General features: G+C 41.5%; 2 protein-coding genes across 2 annotated transcripts in view; one reads left to right on the forward strand and one right to left on the reverse strand.

Moving 5' to 3' along the window:
* The window catches only part of LOC139367298 (uncharacterized), a 75321-nt gene that overhangs the window by 39377 nt on the left and 19932 nt on the right, over positions 1 to 16012 (reverse strand). The window lies entirely within an intron of this gene.
* On the forward strand, positions 625 to 11559 carry LOC139367813 (uncharacterized). Its single transcript, XM_071106150.1, has 5 exons — positions 625 to 706; positions 8798 to 8879; positions 9097 to 9454; positions 9854 to 11212; positions 11503 to 11559. Exons 1-5 carry the CDS (start codon positions 625 to 627, stop codon positions 11557 to 11559), a joined length of 1938 nt encoding a protein of 645 aa, XP_070962251.1.

Here is a 16012-nt window from a genome sequence, read left to right on the forward strand (position 1 = left end):
GTTAGAGGTCCTGTTCTGAAATGGACACAGGAAAGCCCTGAACCCAATATGCATACGTTTGTTTTTTTTTTAAACATTCAGAACGGACCTAAGGACAACTAGACCGGTCCCCGATTTGAGTCAGGGAAGCATCAGAAAAGTATTGTTTTTGCAACTTTATTAACCAGAGCTATGGATAGAGAGCCTCAGAGCTCAGCTGCTACTAGGGAGCAGGGGAAGGGCCATGTGGTGTGAATGTGAGAGGCAAGGCGGCAGAGATGTTAAGTGGTTGCTGTTAACTCGCTCTAGACTAGCTTCTTGCTAGTTTATCATCCCATCCGATTACATACTACGTGTTATGACTGCATTAAACTGAGAGAAGCTAGCTAACTAGGCTAATTGAGTCATTGCTGTTGTCACTAGTTGCCACAGTCAACATTGGCTATATCCTAAACATTAATGAAAACAAACATTTGCTCTTTGGTCTTAATTTAAGGTTAAAGGTTAGGCTTAAAATCAGATTTTAAGAAGCGAAATTGTAGAAATGGGCAGGGTAGAAGTCGACTGATTAAATCGGCATGGCTGATTACATAGGGCCGATTTTCAAGCTTTACAATCCGTAATCTGCCTTTTTGGATGCTGATTATGGCCGATTACATTGCAATCCATGAGGAAGCTGTGTGGCGAGTGCAGCGTCAAAAGGACCTTGTGGCTGCAATGAGCCAAGGTAAGTTGCAAGCTAGCATTAAACTTATCTTATAAAAAACTATCAATCTTTACATAATCACCAGTTAACTACACGGTTGATGATATTACTAGGTTAACAAGCTTGTCCTGTGTTGCATATAATCAATGCAGTGCCTGTTAATTTATCATTGAATCACAGCCTACAACTTTGCCAAAACGGGTGATTTATCAAAAGCACATCTGTGGGAAAAAAAAGCACCTTAGTTGCACAAATGTACCTAACCATAAACATCAATGCCTTCCTTAAAATCAATACACAGAAGTATATATTTTTTTAAACCTGCACATTTAGTTAAAAGAAATTCATGTTAGCAGGCAATGTTAACTAGGGAAATTGTGTCACTTCTCTTGCGTTCAGTGTATGCCGAGTCAGGGTATATGTAACAGTTTGGGCCGCCTGGCTCGTTGCGAACTGTGTAAATAATAATTTAATTAAGACCGTAAATAATTTGCCAGAATTTTACATAATTATGACATAACATTGAAGGTTGTGCAATGTAACAGCAATATTTAGATTTAGGGTTGCCACCCGTTCAATAAAATACGGAACAGTTCCGTATTTCACTGAAAGAATAAACGTTTTGTTTTCGAAATGATAGTTTCCAGATTTGACCATATTAATGACCTAAGGCTCGCATTTGTCTGTTTATTATAATTAAGTCTATGATTTGATATTTGATTGAGCGGTGGTAGGCAGCAGCAGGCTCGTAAGCATTCATTCAAACAGCACTTTACTGCGTTTGCGAGCAGCTCTTAGCAATGCTTGAAGCACAGCGCTGTTTATGACTTCAAGCCGATCAACTCCCGAGATTAGGCTGGCCATACTAATGTGCCTATGAGAACATCCACTAGTCAAAGGTATATAAAATACAAATGGTATAGAGAGAAAGTAGACACATTATAATAACTACAACCTAACATTTCTTAACTGGGAATATTGAGCCACCAGCTTCCATATGTTCTCATGTTCTGAGCAAGGAATTTAAACGTTATCTTTTTTACATGGCACATACTGCACTTTTACTTCTCCAACACTGTTTGCATTATTTAAACCAAATTGAACATGTTTTCATTAAATATGTATGTATTATATTAAGTTAAAATGAAAAGGGTTCATTCAGTATTGTTGTAATTGTCATTATTACAAATATGTAAAAATCGGCCGATTAAACCCCCCCCCCCACCCCCACCAAACAGACAGGTTCAGCACTGAAAATATATGCAAAAACATTAGTTTGATAAAAACAGAGTGTATTTTCATCAGAATCATTCAGCCTAGGCCTCTTCATCAAACTGATGTCCTGGCCATAATTCATCCCCATGCAGTGTTGAATGTACAATTGTTAATCTATTTAGAAAATTCTAATGAAGGGGCATAATAAACTAAATAGAACATCTGTATATCGAAAAGACAGATTTTGTTTTGTAAAGTTGAAAAAGGCCAAATTGAGCCCCGTTTCAAATATCGTGCCCATTCATCCCTAATGACAAAAACAAATATTTTGGTTATTGAACTACAGTAAGTGAAGTGGATTTACACCCGTAAAATAATTGCAGTAATTTCATCATGGGTCCCTGATCTGTACTACACAGAAACACATAATTATGGATATGAATGTCATTCTCTTCATGATGAAGTATCCTAAATAGATATGCAATATCATCCTTTGCATATTTGGGTATTATTCTTCAAACTAGCTATTATTTGACGACCGCGTTTTCACAAGTTGACATCCAAGTACAGCACAGAAGGGTATAGTTCAGTACAATACATTAGTGTATTCAACTCGTGTGCTCTACTGTGTAGTTACTGAATTTTACGCCGTTCTCCTCTACTGTACAGGACTGTAAACTCAACTTTTCTTTACTGTGTTCACAATTATTGTATTTTCAGCTGGTGTACAAAATCTAAAGTAAAATTAAACTTAACGGGAAGCATAGATATAGCATACGTAGAACAGATCTAGTGCTTGTGTGTGAACTTTATCCTTCCTCATGAGGGGGAGAAATTATAAAATGTCTTAAAAGTAATGTGGGTTTTTGGTAATGGAATTAAGGCACAAGGCAATGTTACTTAAACTCACAGAAGGCAGAAAAAATTGTCCTAAACTACACTGAACAAAAATATAAAAATGCAGCATGCAACAATTTCAAAGATTTGAATGAGTTAGTTCATATAAGTACATTTAAATAAATTCATTAGGCCCTAATCTATTGATTTCATTTAACTGTGAATACAGATATGCATTTGTTGGTCAGATACCAGAAAACCAGTCTATCTTGTGTGACCACCATTTGCCTCATGCAGCACATTGTTGTGAAATTATTAGGTTAGATTACTTGTTAGATATTACTGCATGGTCGGAACTAGAAGCGCAAGCATTTTGCTACACTCGCATTAACATCTGCTAACCATGTGTATGTGACAAATAAAATGTGATTTGATCTCCAATGCATAGAGTTGATCAGGCTGTTGATTATGGCCTGTGGAATGTTGTCCCACTCTTCTATAGCTGTGCGAAGTTGCTGGATATTGGTGGGAACTGAAACACACTGTCGTACACAATCCAGACCATTCCAAATATGCTCAATAGGTGACATGTCTGGTGAGTATGCAGGCCATGGAAGAACTGGGACATCAGCTTCCAGGAATTGTGTACAGATCCTTGCAACATGGGGCTGTCGGCTGTGCATTATCATGCTGAAACATGAGGTGATGGCGGGGGATGAATGGCACGACATTGGGCCTCAGGATCTTGTCACGTTATCTCTGTGCATTCAAAAAATGCAATTTTGTTCGTTGTCTGTAGCTTATGCCTGCCCTTACCATAACCCCACCATGGGGCACTCTGTTAAAATATGTTGACATCAGCAAACCGCTTGCCCACATGACGCCATTCAATGTCTGCCATCTACATTTTAAACCGGGATTAATCCTTGAAGAGCACACTTCTCCAGTGTGCAAGTTGCCATGGAAGGTGAACATTTGCCCACTGAAGTCGGTTACGATGCTGAACTGCAGTCAGGTCAGGAACCTGGTGAAGATGACGAGCACGCAGATTAGCTTCCCTGAGACGGTTTCTGACAGTTTGTGAAATTCTTCGGTTGTGCAAACCCACAGTTTCATCAGCTGTCCAGGTGGCTGGTCTCAGACGATACCGCAGGTGAAGAAGCCAGATTGAGGTCCTGGGCTGGCATGGTTATCTGTGGTCTGCAGTTGTGAGGCCGGTTGGACATACTGCCAAATTTTCTAAAACGACATTGGAGGCAGTTTATGATAATTTCTCTAACATAACATTCTGGCAACAGCTCTGGTGGAGATTCCTGCAGTCAGCATGCTACCTCAACTTCAGACATCTGTGACATTGCATTGTCACAAAACTGCACATTTTAGAGTGACCTTTTCTTGTCCCCAGCACAAGGTTCACCTGTGTAATGATCATGCTGTTTAAATTAACTTCCTGATATGCCACACCTGTCAGGTGGATAGATTATCTTGTCAAAGGAGAAATACTCTTAACAGGGATGTAAACAAATTTGTGCACAACATTTGAGAGAAATAAGCTTTTTGTGAATCTGGAAAATGTCTGGGATATTTTATTTCAGCTCATGAAACGTGTGATCAACACTTTACATGTGTTTATATTTTTGTTCAGTATAAATAGGTGTTTTAGTTGGCAGGGATATTTACTTTAACATTGTGCTTTGATGTATTTCTAATACCGTAAGACTTTTTCTAAGACCCCTTTTCCATTTGTTAGGCAGGAAATCAAAGCCTTTGCTTATTCCAATTTCTTTGGATGGAAAAATTGTTAAAATGTCTACAGTACCAATCAAAAGTTTGGACACTTACTCATTCAAGGGTTTTTCTTTATTTTTACTATTTTCTACTAGAGGTCGACTGATTGATGTTTCAACGCCGGTACCAAATTAGTATATATATATATATATATATATACACTGCTCCAAAAAATAAAGGGAACACTTAAACAACAATGTAACTCCAAGTCAATCACACTTCTGTGAAATCAAACTGTCCACTTAGGAAGCAACACTGACAATAAATTTCACATGCTGTTGTGCAAATGGAATAGACAACAGGTGGAAATTATAGGCAATTAGCAAGACACCCCCAATAAAGGAGTGGTTCTGCAGGTGGTGACCACAGACCACTTCTCAGTTCCTATGCTTCCTGGCTGATGTTTTGGTCACTTTTGAATGCTGGTGGTGCTTTCACTCTAGTGGTAGCATGAGACTGAATCTACCGCCTTTGTGCAAGGAGGAGCACTGCCAGAGCCCTGCAAAATGACCTCCAGCAGGCCACAAATGTGCATGTGTCTTCTCAAACGGTCAGAAACAGACTCCATGAGGGTGGTATGAGGGCCCGACGTCCACAGGTGGGGGTTGTGCTTACAGCCCAACACTGTGCAGGACGTTTGGCATTTGCCAGAGAACACCAAGATTGGCAAATTCGCCACTGGCTCTTCAGATGAAAGCAGGTTCACACTGAGCACATGTGACAGTCTGGAGGCGCCGTGGAGAACGTTCTGCTGCAACATCCTCCAGCATGACCGGTTTGGCGGTGGGTCAGTCATGTGTGGGGTGGCATTTCTTTGGGGGGCCGCACAGCCTCCATGTGCCGCACAGCCTCCATGTGCTCGCCAGAGGTAGCCTGACTGCCATTAGGTACCGAGATGAGATCCTCAGACCCCTTGTGAGACCATATGCTGGTGCGGTTGGCCCTGGGTTCCTCCTAATGCAAGACAATGCTAGACCTCATGTGGCTGGAGTGTGTCAGCAGTTCCTGCAAGAGGAAGGCATTGATGCTATGGACTGGCCCGCCCGTTCCCCAGACCTGAATCCAATTGAGCACATCTGGGACATCATGTCTCGCTCCATCCACCAACGTGGCGTTGGTTGCACCACAGACTGTCCAGGAGTTGGCGGATGCTTTAGTCCAGGTCTGGGAGGAGATCCTTCAGGAGCCCATCCGCCACCTCATCAGGAGCATGCCCAGGCATTGTAGGGAGGTCATACAGGCACGGAGGCCACACACACTACTGAGCCTCATTTTGACTTGTTTTAAGGACATTACATCAAAGTTGGATCAGCCTATAGTGTGGTTTTCCACTTTACATTTTGAGTGTGACTCCAAATCTAGACCTCCATGGGTTGATAAATTTGATTTCCATTGATAATTTGTGTGATTTTGTTGTCAGCACATTCAACTATGTAAAGAAAAAAGTATTTAATAAGAATATTTCATTCACTCAGATCTAGGATGTTATTTTAGTGTTCCCTTTATTTTTTTGAGCAGTGTGTGTGTGTGTGTGTGTGTGTGTATGTATGTATATATATATATATATATATATATATATATATATATATATATATATATATATATATATATATATATATATATATCCCGTAATTGCTGGACTATTAAGCGCACCTGAATATAAACCGCGCCCACTGAATTATAAAAAAATGTATTTTGTACATAAATAAGCCGCACATGTCTATAAGCCGCAGGTGCCTACCGGTACATTGAAACAAATGAACTTTACACAGCCTTTAAACCGAAACACGGATTGTAACAAATAAATAGGCATTTAACGAAACACGGCTTGTAACAAAAGTTAAACAGTAGCCTACCAAGAAAGTCATTGGTCACTATCTTCCTCCTCCTGTGCACTGAAACCACTGAAGTCATCTCCTTCGGTGTCGGAGTTGAATAGCTTTAGAATTGCTTCATCCGATGTTGGATCGCTGCCCTCTTCAACATGCAGCAGTCCAGCCTTTCGAAACCCGTTGATGATAGTGGATTTTCTGACAATGCTCCACGCTGTCATCAGCTCTATTTCCTTTTCCAACAGCCAGATCGATCGCCTTCAACTTGAAAGCAGCATCATATGCATTTCTCTGTGTCTTTGCCATGATGAGGGTGACAAAATGACTTCCGTAATCAGAATGATGGGAAGTTTGAGCGCGCTCGATTTACGTCACATTATGTGACGGTGCTCAGTTTTTTTGGCGGCATGAATCTTGTGAAAGCGGGAAAAATCCATAAATTAGCATTGTATAAACCGCAAGGTTCAACGCGTGGGAAAAAAGTAGCGGCTTATAGTCCGGAAATTACGGTATGTCACCGAAGTCGTTTCCTCTCCTTGTTCGGGCGGTGTTCGGTGGTCAGCGTCACCGGTCTTCTAGCCATCGTCGATCCACTTTTCATTTTCCATTTGTTTTGTCTCATTTTCCAACACACCTGGTTTCCATTTCCCATCATTAAGTGTTGTGTATTTAACCCTCTGTACCCCCCATGTCCTTGTGTGGAATTGTTTGTTTGCTTGTGCACTGTTACTGGTGAATTGTTTGTTTGTTTGCTTGTGCACTATGTTACTGGTGAATTGTTTGTTTGCTTGTGCACTGTTACTGGTGAATTGTTTGTTTGCTTGTGCACTGTTACTGGTGAATTGTTTGTTTGCTTGTGCACTATGTTACTGGTGAATTGTTTGTTTGCTTGTGCACTGTGTTACTGGTGAATTGTTTGTTTGCTTGTGCACTGTTACTGGTGAATTGTTTGTTTGCTTGTGCACTGTTACTGGTGAATTGTTTGTTTGCTTGTGCACTATGTTACTGGTGAATTGTTTGTTTGCTTGTGCACTGTTACTGGTGAATTGTTTGTTTGCTTGTGCACTGTTACTGGTGAATTGTTTGTTTGCTTGTGCACTGTTTCTGGTGCGCGTCGGGTTTTGAACCCATGTAGGTTATTTTTTTTATTGCCGTTGGTTTTGAAATTAAACTGCTCCGGCTATTACCTAGTTCTGCTCTCCTGCGTCTGACTTCACTGCCACCAGTTCCCTAACCCTTACAACATAAATGAAATCAATTTAGTCTCAAATAAATAATGAAACATGTTCAATTTGGTTTAAATAATGCAGAGAGTATAAGTGAAATATGTGCCATGTAAAAAAGGTAACATTTAAGTTCCTTGCTCAGAACAAATGAAAGCTGGTGGTTCCTTTTAACATAAGTCTTCAATATTCCCAGTTAAGAAGTTAGGTTTTATAGGACTATTTCTCTTTATACCATTTGTATTTCATATACCTTTGACTATTGGATGTTCTTATAAGCACATTAGTATTGCCAGCCTAATCTCGGGAGTTGATAGGCTTGAAGTCATAAACAGCGCTGTGCTTCAAGCATTGCTAAGAGCTACTGTTTGAATGAATGCTTACGAGCCTGCTGCTGCCTACCACCGCTCAGTCAGACTGCTCTATCAAATCATATACTTAATTATAATAAACACAGAAATACGAGCCTTTGGTCATTGATATGGTAAAATCCAGAAACTATAATTTCGAAAACAAAACGTTTATTCTTTCAGTGAAATACGGAAACGTTAGGGTGGCAACCCTAAGTCTAAATATTGCTGTTACATTGCACAACATTCAATGTTATGTCATAATTATGCAAAATTCTGGCAAATTAATTACGGTCTTTGTTAGGAACCTAACAACGGCCTTTCAACAGTTCGCAACAAGCCAGGCGGCCCAAACTGCTGCATGTACAGAACGCAAGAGAAGTGACACAATTTCCCTAGTTAATATTGCCTAACATGAATTTTAAGTGTAATGCTAGCTAGCAACTTACCTTAGCTCCTTGCAGCCACAAGGTCCTTTTGATGCTGCACTCGCGTAACAGGCCGTCTGCCATGCAGTCTCCTTGTGGATTGCAATGTAATTGGCATCCAAAAAGGCAGATTACAGATTGTTATGAAAACTCGAAATCGGCCCTAATTAAATCGGTCAACCTCTTTTTCTACATTGTAGAATAATAGTGAAGACATCAACTATGAAATAACGCATATGGAATCATGTAGAAACCAAAGAAGTGTTAAATCAAAATATTTTCGATTCTTCAAAGTAGCCACCCATTGCCTTGACAGCTTTGCACACTTTTCAGCTTTCATTTGATATCCTATTCAACATGCTCTTATGAACTTCACGTTGGTGCTCATGGGTCTTTTTACATGGAAATGACCTAACATGCTACTGTATTCGATTTACAGCCATCCAAGTGCAGCCAATCCAGAAGAATGTAGGAGTCAATACAAGGTTTACAGAGGACATACCACACAGGGATGTGAACCGGTATAAACTTACATTTTACTTTTAAGTAGCCCGTGGGGAACTATTCTAAATGAATTGGCTAACGGCTTAGGCCACCTGTCCTCCTAATCTATGAGCGACTGTTCAATTGAAAAGTGTCATGCAACTATGCTTAATTACTTTTGAACGGTCTCACTGTCTGGCCTGCTTGCGAAGCCCAATCGGTAGTAACCTATGATTAAAAAATATCTTCTTCCAGATTAAACTCTGTCACGGTGTACATGGCGAGGAAGTATGTGGTCTATGAAGACTGCCTCCTTCCGTTGTTCAAGACTTGTCCAGTCTGTCGCGGCTCCTGCAGCATCGACAAGTTCATCCAAGACACCCTGCTCACCATCAACCGGTTCTGCAACCACTGTGACCACCGGAGCCAATGGAAAAGCCAGCCCTTTAACCTCCCAGCTGAATTCCTGTCTCCCTCAGCAGCCAAAGTATCAACTGGCACAACTGATGCTCCCACCGGCACTACTGGCATGTCAACTGGTACCTCAACTGGCACATCCACTGATGCTCAGACTGGCACCTCAACAGGCACCTTCAATAATCCGACCTTGAAGGTAGCCTTTATCATTTTTCACTGATCAATGTTTACACTGCATGAATGCAAATTCACACAAGCCATAAAAACGACCAACCTTTTAATGGGGAGGTGTTAGTCATGTAAACCAGTAACCACAATTGTCATCAGCTATGGCTATGATTTGTAAACTAAGTGAAATCAGGAGGTTGGCAGTATTTTTGTCCATAGTCAAAATAGGTTGAGATGCATCCATAGAATATTACATATTTAGGGAGATTCTGTGGGGTGTTGATGTCCCTTCCTCATCTGCATTGTGTTTCTCTCTAGCCAATAGTTATGTGGAACTATTGGTATAAGAGTTCCAATTGTAAGTCCATTGAAGATTTATTACTGATTCGTTGTAGCGATTGCTCATTTTTGTTCATTGTCCTTGCAGACTGCGGAGGAAAGTGGTCTTCTGTTGGAGAGTAACGATGGTGATATCTGCAACAAAGGTCTGGAGGACATTCAAACCCTGGTGTTTGAGACGACTCTTTGTTTGGATGACGAAGTTCACGACGACAAAGCCATTAAGAAGAAACGTCAGTTATTAGAGGAGGAACAAAAAGAGGTGGTGGAGGAAGAAATGGAGGGGGAGGAAGAAATTAAGGGGGAGGAAGAAATGAAGGAGGAGGAGGAGGAGAGCTCTGATAGGGAGTGGGAACCGGAGGTGGAGGTAGGTGAACTTCTAGCCTCAGATTCCGAAGGGGATTCCCCAGCGCTCTGCCCGGATTGCGGCACGTTCACCAAAGGCTCCAAGACTCACGTCTGCGAGCACGTGAAGCCGTTCGTCTGTCAGGACTGTGGCAAGCGGTTCGTTAACGAGGTCTCTCTTAACATTCACAGAAGAATCCACAAGCCAGGCTATGTGCACGAGTGCAAGTACTGCCTCAAGTCGCTCCAGAGCAGGCCGGAAAAACTAAGGCACGAGGAGAGCCACCCGCGTGTGGAAAAGCCCTACGAATGCCCCGACTGCCCCAAACGATTTAGCGACATTAAAGCCCGAGACGGCCACATTCAAGGTCACAGAGGGCCCACACAGCACATTTGCAACATCTGTAAAATGGAGTTCAACAAAAAACACATCCTGGAAAGACACATGCTAGTCCACAGCGGGGACAAGTCCTACACATGCCCCGAGTGTCAGCGCTCCTTCAACCAAGCGAGCCATCTCAAGTCCCACATGCGCCTCCACACGGGTGAGCGGCCGTACAAGTGCCAGCAATGTGACAAGTCCTTCAACCACAACGTGAGTCTGAAAAGCCACATCCAGCGCTACCACCCAGGACTTGGCTACGGGACCAAGGAGAAGGAAGAGGGACAGGAGCTCATCTCAAACTCAGCGAGTCAGACTGAACAACAGGTAATGATAGAGGAGAGTGGAGAGCCAGAGACTGGGCAGAAGAGAGTGAAGAGGGCACTCAGGGCAGGAAGGAAGAGGAAACGACAGACCTTTGACCCTGAGGAGTTTGTGGAGAGTAAGAACAGTGACTCAGAATTCAACCCAGAAGTGGGGGAGAGCGGGTGCAACAGTGACTCTGACTTCAACCCAGAGGAAGAAGAGAGTGGGAGCAAAAGGAGGAGTACAGGTAGACCTATAGGCAGACCAAAAGGAAGACCAGGGACCAGCAGAAAGATCTATGCAGGAACTGTTGGTAAAGAGCTTGATGGATCGAATTTGAATGAACACAAATCTGCAAAACAGTGGGAGCAGGAGGAAGAGAGGCAGAGCGACCCGGAGGTGGTGGGGGAGGTGGTGGGGGAGAGAGGGAGCAAAAGGAAAGCCACAAGCAGAGGAAGGGGGAGAGGCAGGGGAAGACCAAAAACCATTAGAGAGATGCATGAGGGAACTACTTGCGAAGAGCTTGTTGGATCTAACCTGAATGAACAAGTACCACCAATAGAGACTGCTCTTTCTGAACTTTTAGAGAGTTGTTGGCCAATTCAAAATGTAGATGAGGCTTTTGACCCAATGCCAAATTAACTGTTAGTTACTGAAGAGTTGTCCAGTGTTTTCTGTTTTTCTATATTTTGTATACATTGAAGAAGAAAAATGCTGTTATGAAGGGACACAAATGTTCAGGGTTCAAGATTCCATTCTAAAGGCGGTTCAACGAGGAAACTACTGTGCCTCCCAAATGGTACCCTATTCCCTGTGTAGTGCACTAATTTGCATTGCAGAGTCTACATTGCACTGCAGACTTACATTGAGCCCTGGCCATCAGCCTGTCACCTGATTCCTAATGTTCAACATTTGTGTTCTAACAAACTTGACATAAGTTGATGTCCAGATGATCAGTTATGATCATTTAAGAAAATAGTTCAATAACTACTACTGCAGACAATGGAAAGTGCCTTCTATCCTTAGTCTTTGATTAAAGACTATCTTGGATTGCAATTTATATATTTTGCCGACAATTGTAAAACTTTTCAATATAGCATGTTTATTTGACTTGTATTATTAAATGTAAATGATATTACTGCTACCTTTTCCAAAATCGAGACATTCTTATACTAGGGCCGGCACAATGTAACCGACGGTTATTTTTCATTTATTCAAGCCTTATTTTACCAGGTAAGTTGACTGATGAATGAGCCAACTGGAAGCTGGGGATGATTAGGTGACCATGATGGTATGAGGGCCAGATTGTGAATTTAGCCAAGACACCGGGGTTAACACCCCTACTCTTACGATAATGGGATCTTTAGTGACCAGAGTCAGGACACCCGTTTAAAGTCCCATTCGGAATACGGCACCCTCCACAGGGCAATGTCGAGTGCGACCAGGACCAACCCTACTTAGCTTCAGAGAAGCCAGCAGTGGCGTTTTTAGATTTGTTCGTTTTTCCATTTTTATTTAGTTTCAGTCATGTAAAAATATTGTTTTTATATGTTTTAGTATTGGGGGCAGACAGCATGCGTGGAAGGCAGGAGACATTTGGATGTTTGTTTTTTGGTATGTCACTTCTTTGAACTGAGAAGCAGTAATACATAAGGTGATGATGGGTCATTTTTCATGACTCCAATGCCACAATGGAGTCATTCTATGTCCCTTTTGATTAGCGGAGGTGCAGGATCGAAAGTGAGCCGGTATGGTCCTTGAAGCAACATTTTTCTTATTATTACATATATATATATATATATATATATATATATATATATATATATATATATATATATATATATATATATTTTTACCTGTTATTTAACTACACAAGTTAGTTAAGAACAAATTCTTATTTACAATCAGGGCCTCCCGGGGAACAGTGGTTTAAGTTCCTTGTTCAGGGGCAGAACGACAGATTTTTACCTTGTCAGCTCATGGATTCGATCCAGCAACCTTTCGGTTACTGGCCCAACGCTCTAACCACCAGGCTACCTGCCACCCCAAAATGCTGTTATGAAGGGCCTCAAACCAGGTTACAAGTGTCTCAATCGCCAAATCCCATTACACTTTCTGGTGTTTTTCTATTGGATGTCTTTTTTCTTTCATCAAGTGGCTGGTGTGCTGTTGGATGCTGGAATTATTTTAGTGGGCAGGTAGTGTACAACGCCTTTGAAGTGACTTGTTTGACAATAAGATTTAAATGGTTCTGCTCACCGGTATGCCACATTAAAAAGGTAGTAGATTTTAAAAGTCAAGTCAAATCTTTACTAATAGGAATTAAAACAGTGCACAGTAAAGGCTCTATCGTCGTTTGGATTTAAGGCGGCGCTAGTGTCAAATGCACGTTAGTTTGCAATTTCGTAATTTAAAAAACTAGCGCACTGGCATTTTCCATCCCTAACATGCTGGCCACACTGCTCGCGTTGCAAAATAAATGTACACATACATATTATTCAATCATTTCTCGCGCACTTCTGCGTAGCCAGGCGCTAAAATAGAACTTGGTTCTATTTGTGACATGCTGTAAGTCCCGCCTCTTCCATCTCCTCATTGGTTATTAGGAGCATACGTGGTTGATTGAAAGATGAACTGAGGGCCACACTCCAGTCCAGTTGATGGTGGTAATGCACCTTAAAGTAGGTTGCCAACCGCCATATAAAGTCCAAAGGAAGAGAGATTACTAGAAACTAACTTGGTTTACCCTTTTATCTGTGGATGAATTGTCGGACTAGAGGACCTTGTACATTTCATGTAAAATAACAACCCAATGTTTATATCCCAGGACAAATTAGCTATTAAGCTTAATTGCCATAAATGTTTAATGCTTTTCCACGTGTCCCCAAATTAATCTAGTTAGTTCAAAGTTCGTTTTGATATTTCAACCTGCGAGTTTTGATCATGTCTGGTGTGGGTGGACAAAATCAACATGCACGCTGTACATGCTGACCACACCACAAGCGTTGCAAAATAAATGTACACATACATGTTATTCAATCATTGCACCCACACTGCTCGGGCACGTCTGCGTTGCCAGGTGCTAAAATGGAACTTGACTCTATTTGTGACACTTGCAAGTTCATTTTGATATTTCAACCTGAGTGTCCTTGATCGCGTCTGGTGTGGGTGGCAAAATCATCATGCGAGTGGTCTGGTCAGCATGTAATGCCAGGTTCAGCAATTTACCTGTTTTATAATCCGCACGCTTGCGCTCAGATGGGAGGGGTGGAAATATTTTAGGTGTGTCCTTAAACATGATCCGCAGCGCTGTTAGGGATATTTAAGACCAACCAAAAGCTGGTTTTAGCAGTAACGCAGTTGGTTATGGCATGAATGTTGACAGCGGAAACTCAGCAAATCCAGCCGTAACACACACTGCCCATATGAAAATGAATAGCCTAATGTGCTTTTGGTGCATGTATACTCGGTATTTAGAAACATGTTTTTGGGGGGGTAAAAACCAAGCACAGCCTCCCCTCTCAATTAAGGCTTTTTTTTGTCCTGTCCAATGCAATAGCGTAGTCAAGACTGTCAAGTAAGGGTTTGGCTCCTGAGACCGATTTGGAAATAACTCTTAATCACCAAAGCGATTCAAATATAAAGTTTGAGAGGAGTAAAACTGAGCTGACACATGTTGGCTACGTGTCCATGCCCATAATGAAACGAGAGATGAGAACATTGGTGAATACCGGTGAACCCGAGCTGACACGTTGGCTACGTGTCCATGCCCATAATGAAACGAGAGATGAGAACATTGGTGAATACCGGTGAACCGAGCTGACACATGTTGGTTACGTGTCCATGCCCATAATGAAACGAGAGATGAGAACATTGGTGAATACCGGTGAACCGAGCTGACACATGTTGGTTACGTGTCCATGCCCATAATGAAACGAGAGATGAGAACATTGGTGAATACCGGTGAACCGAGCTGACACATGTTGGTTACGTGTCCATGCCCATAATGAAACGAGAGATGAGAACATTGGTGAATACCGGTGAACCGAGCTGACACATGTTGGTTACGTGTCCATGCCCATAATGAAACGAGAGATGAGAACATTGGTGAATACCGGTGAACTGAGCTGACACATGTTGGTTACGTGTCCATGCCCATAATGAAACGAGAGATGAGAACATTGGTGAATACCGGTGAACCGAGCTGACACGTTGGTTACGTGTCCATGCCCATAATGAAACGAGAGATGAGAACATTGGTGAATACCGGTGAACCTGGTATTTAGTTATCTGCAACAACTGCTTGTTTTCCATTTCATATGTTCAAAACCCTTCGGCCTACTATAACGAAGGCTGGTTCAACAGCAATGCCTGTCTTCTTATCTTGCTGATTTAATGACATCATTACATGTATTTATTGCTGTTTAAAAAGCAACTGCTTGTTTTTCCATTTAATTCGTTTTTCCATCCAATCTTATTAGAATGATTCAACTTCCTGGTTAAGGCTGCAACGTCCATAGAGTGCATGCAATGGAACTTCTGGAGATGTGTGACTGCGATGTTAACTGTAAGATGGTTCCAAATATGTTCAGAAATCATAGGCCTATTTGGGAGCAGTAGAACGGTGAGTGGACATTCTTTCCCTTTAAATTGGGTCTTTGTCCAGCTACTGTGAAAAGTTTAGTTATGTGTGTAAAAATCCTCCATTGTTTTAATATTACATGCCCACAGAGAGAAACTATGGTGCCTGCAATTGTGACAATTGTGATTTTTGCTAAAGATATTTCATGATGGATTTTTATTTTAGTTAGTTTCAGTATGGTATATTCATTATTTTATTTAAGTTTAAATGGTTTTTCATGATTCGTTTCAGTTGACTATAAAAACCTTGCAAGTCAGGACGGCCAGGCATTTGCGCGGTTTAGAAAGTTTCTGCAAGGTGTTTTAACACGGAGGTTTTCAAACTTTTTAATGTCATGGACCCACAAATATTATGAGCCCCTGGGCGAGGACCCCTACTAAAATGTTTCATTTTCACAAGGTGACAATTATGTTCCTGAGAGCCGCTTGCGAGCTACGGAATTACTAACATTGATAACTTATATTTGACACATTTTGCCATGAAGAAAGTTTCCAGTTTTAAAGCAAATTTCCTGCTTTTCTTCACATTTTGCCATGGCTTATACCATGTTCATATGCTATCTGAGCATGGCC

Source organism: Oncorhynchus clarkii, chromosome 16, assembly GCF_045791955.1.
Source record: "Oncorhynchus clarkii lewisi isolate Uvic-CL-2024 chromosome 16, UVic_Ocla_1.0, whole genome shotgun sequence".
In the NCBI taxonomy this organism is placed as follows: Eukaryota; Metazoa; Chordata; class Actinopteri; order Salmoniformes; family Salmonidae; genus Oncorhynchus; species Oncorhynchus clarkii.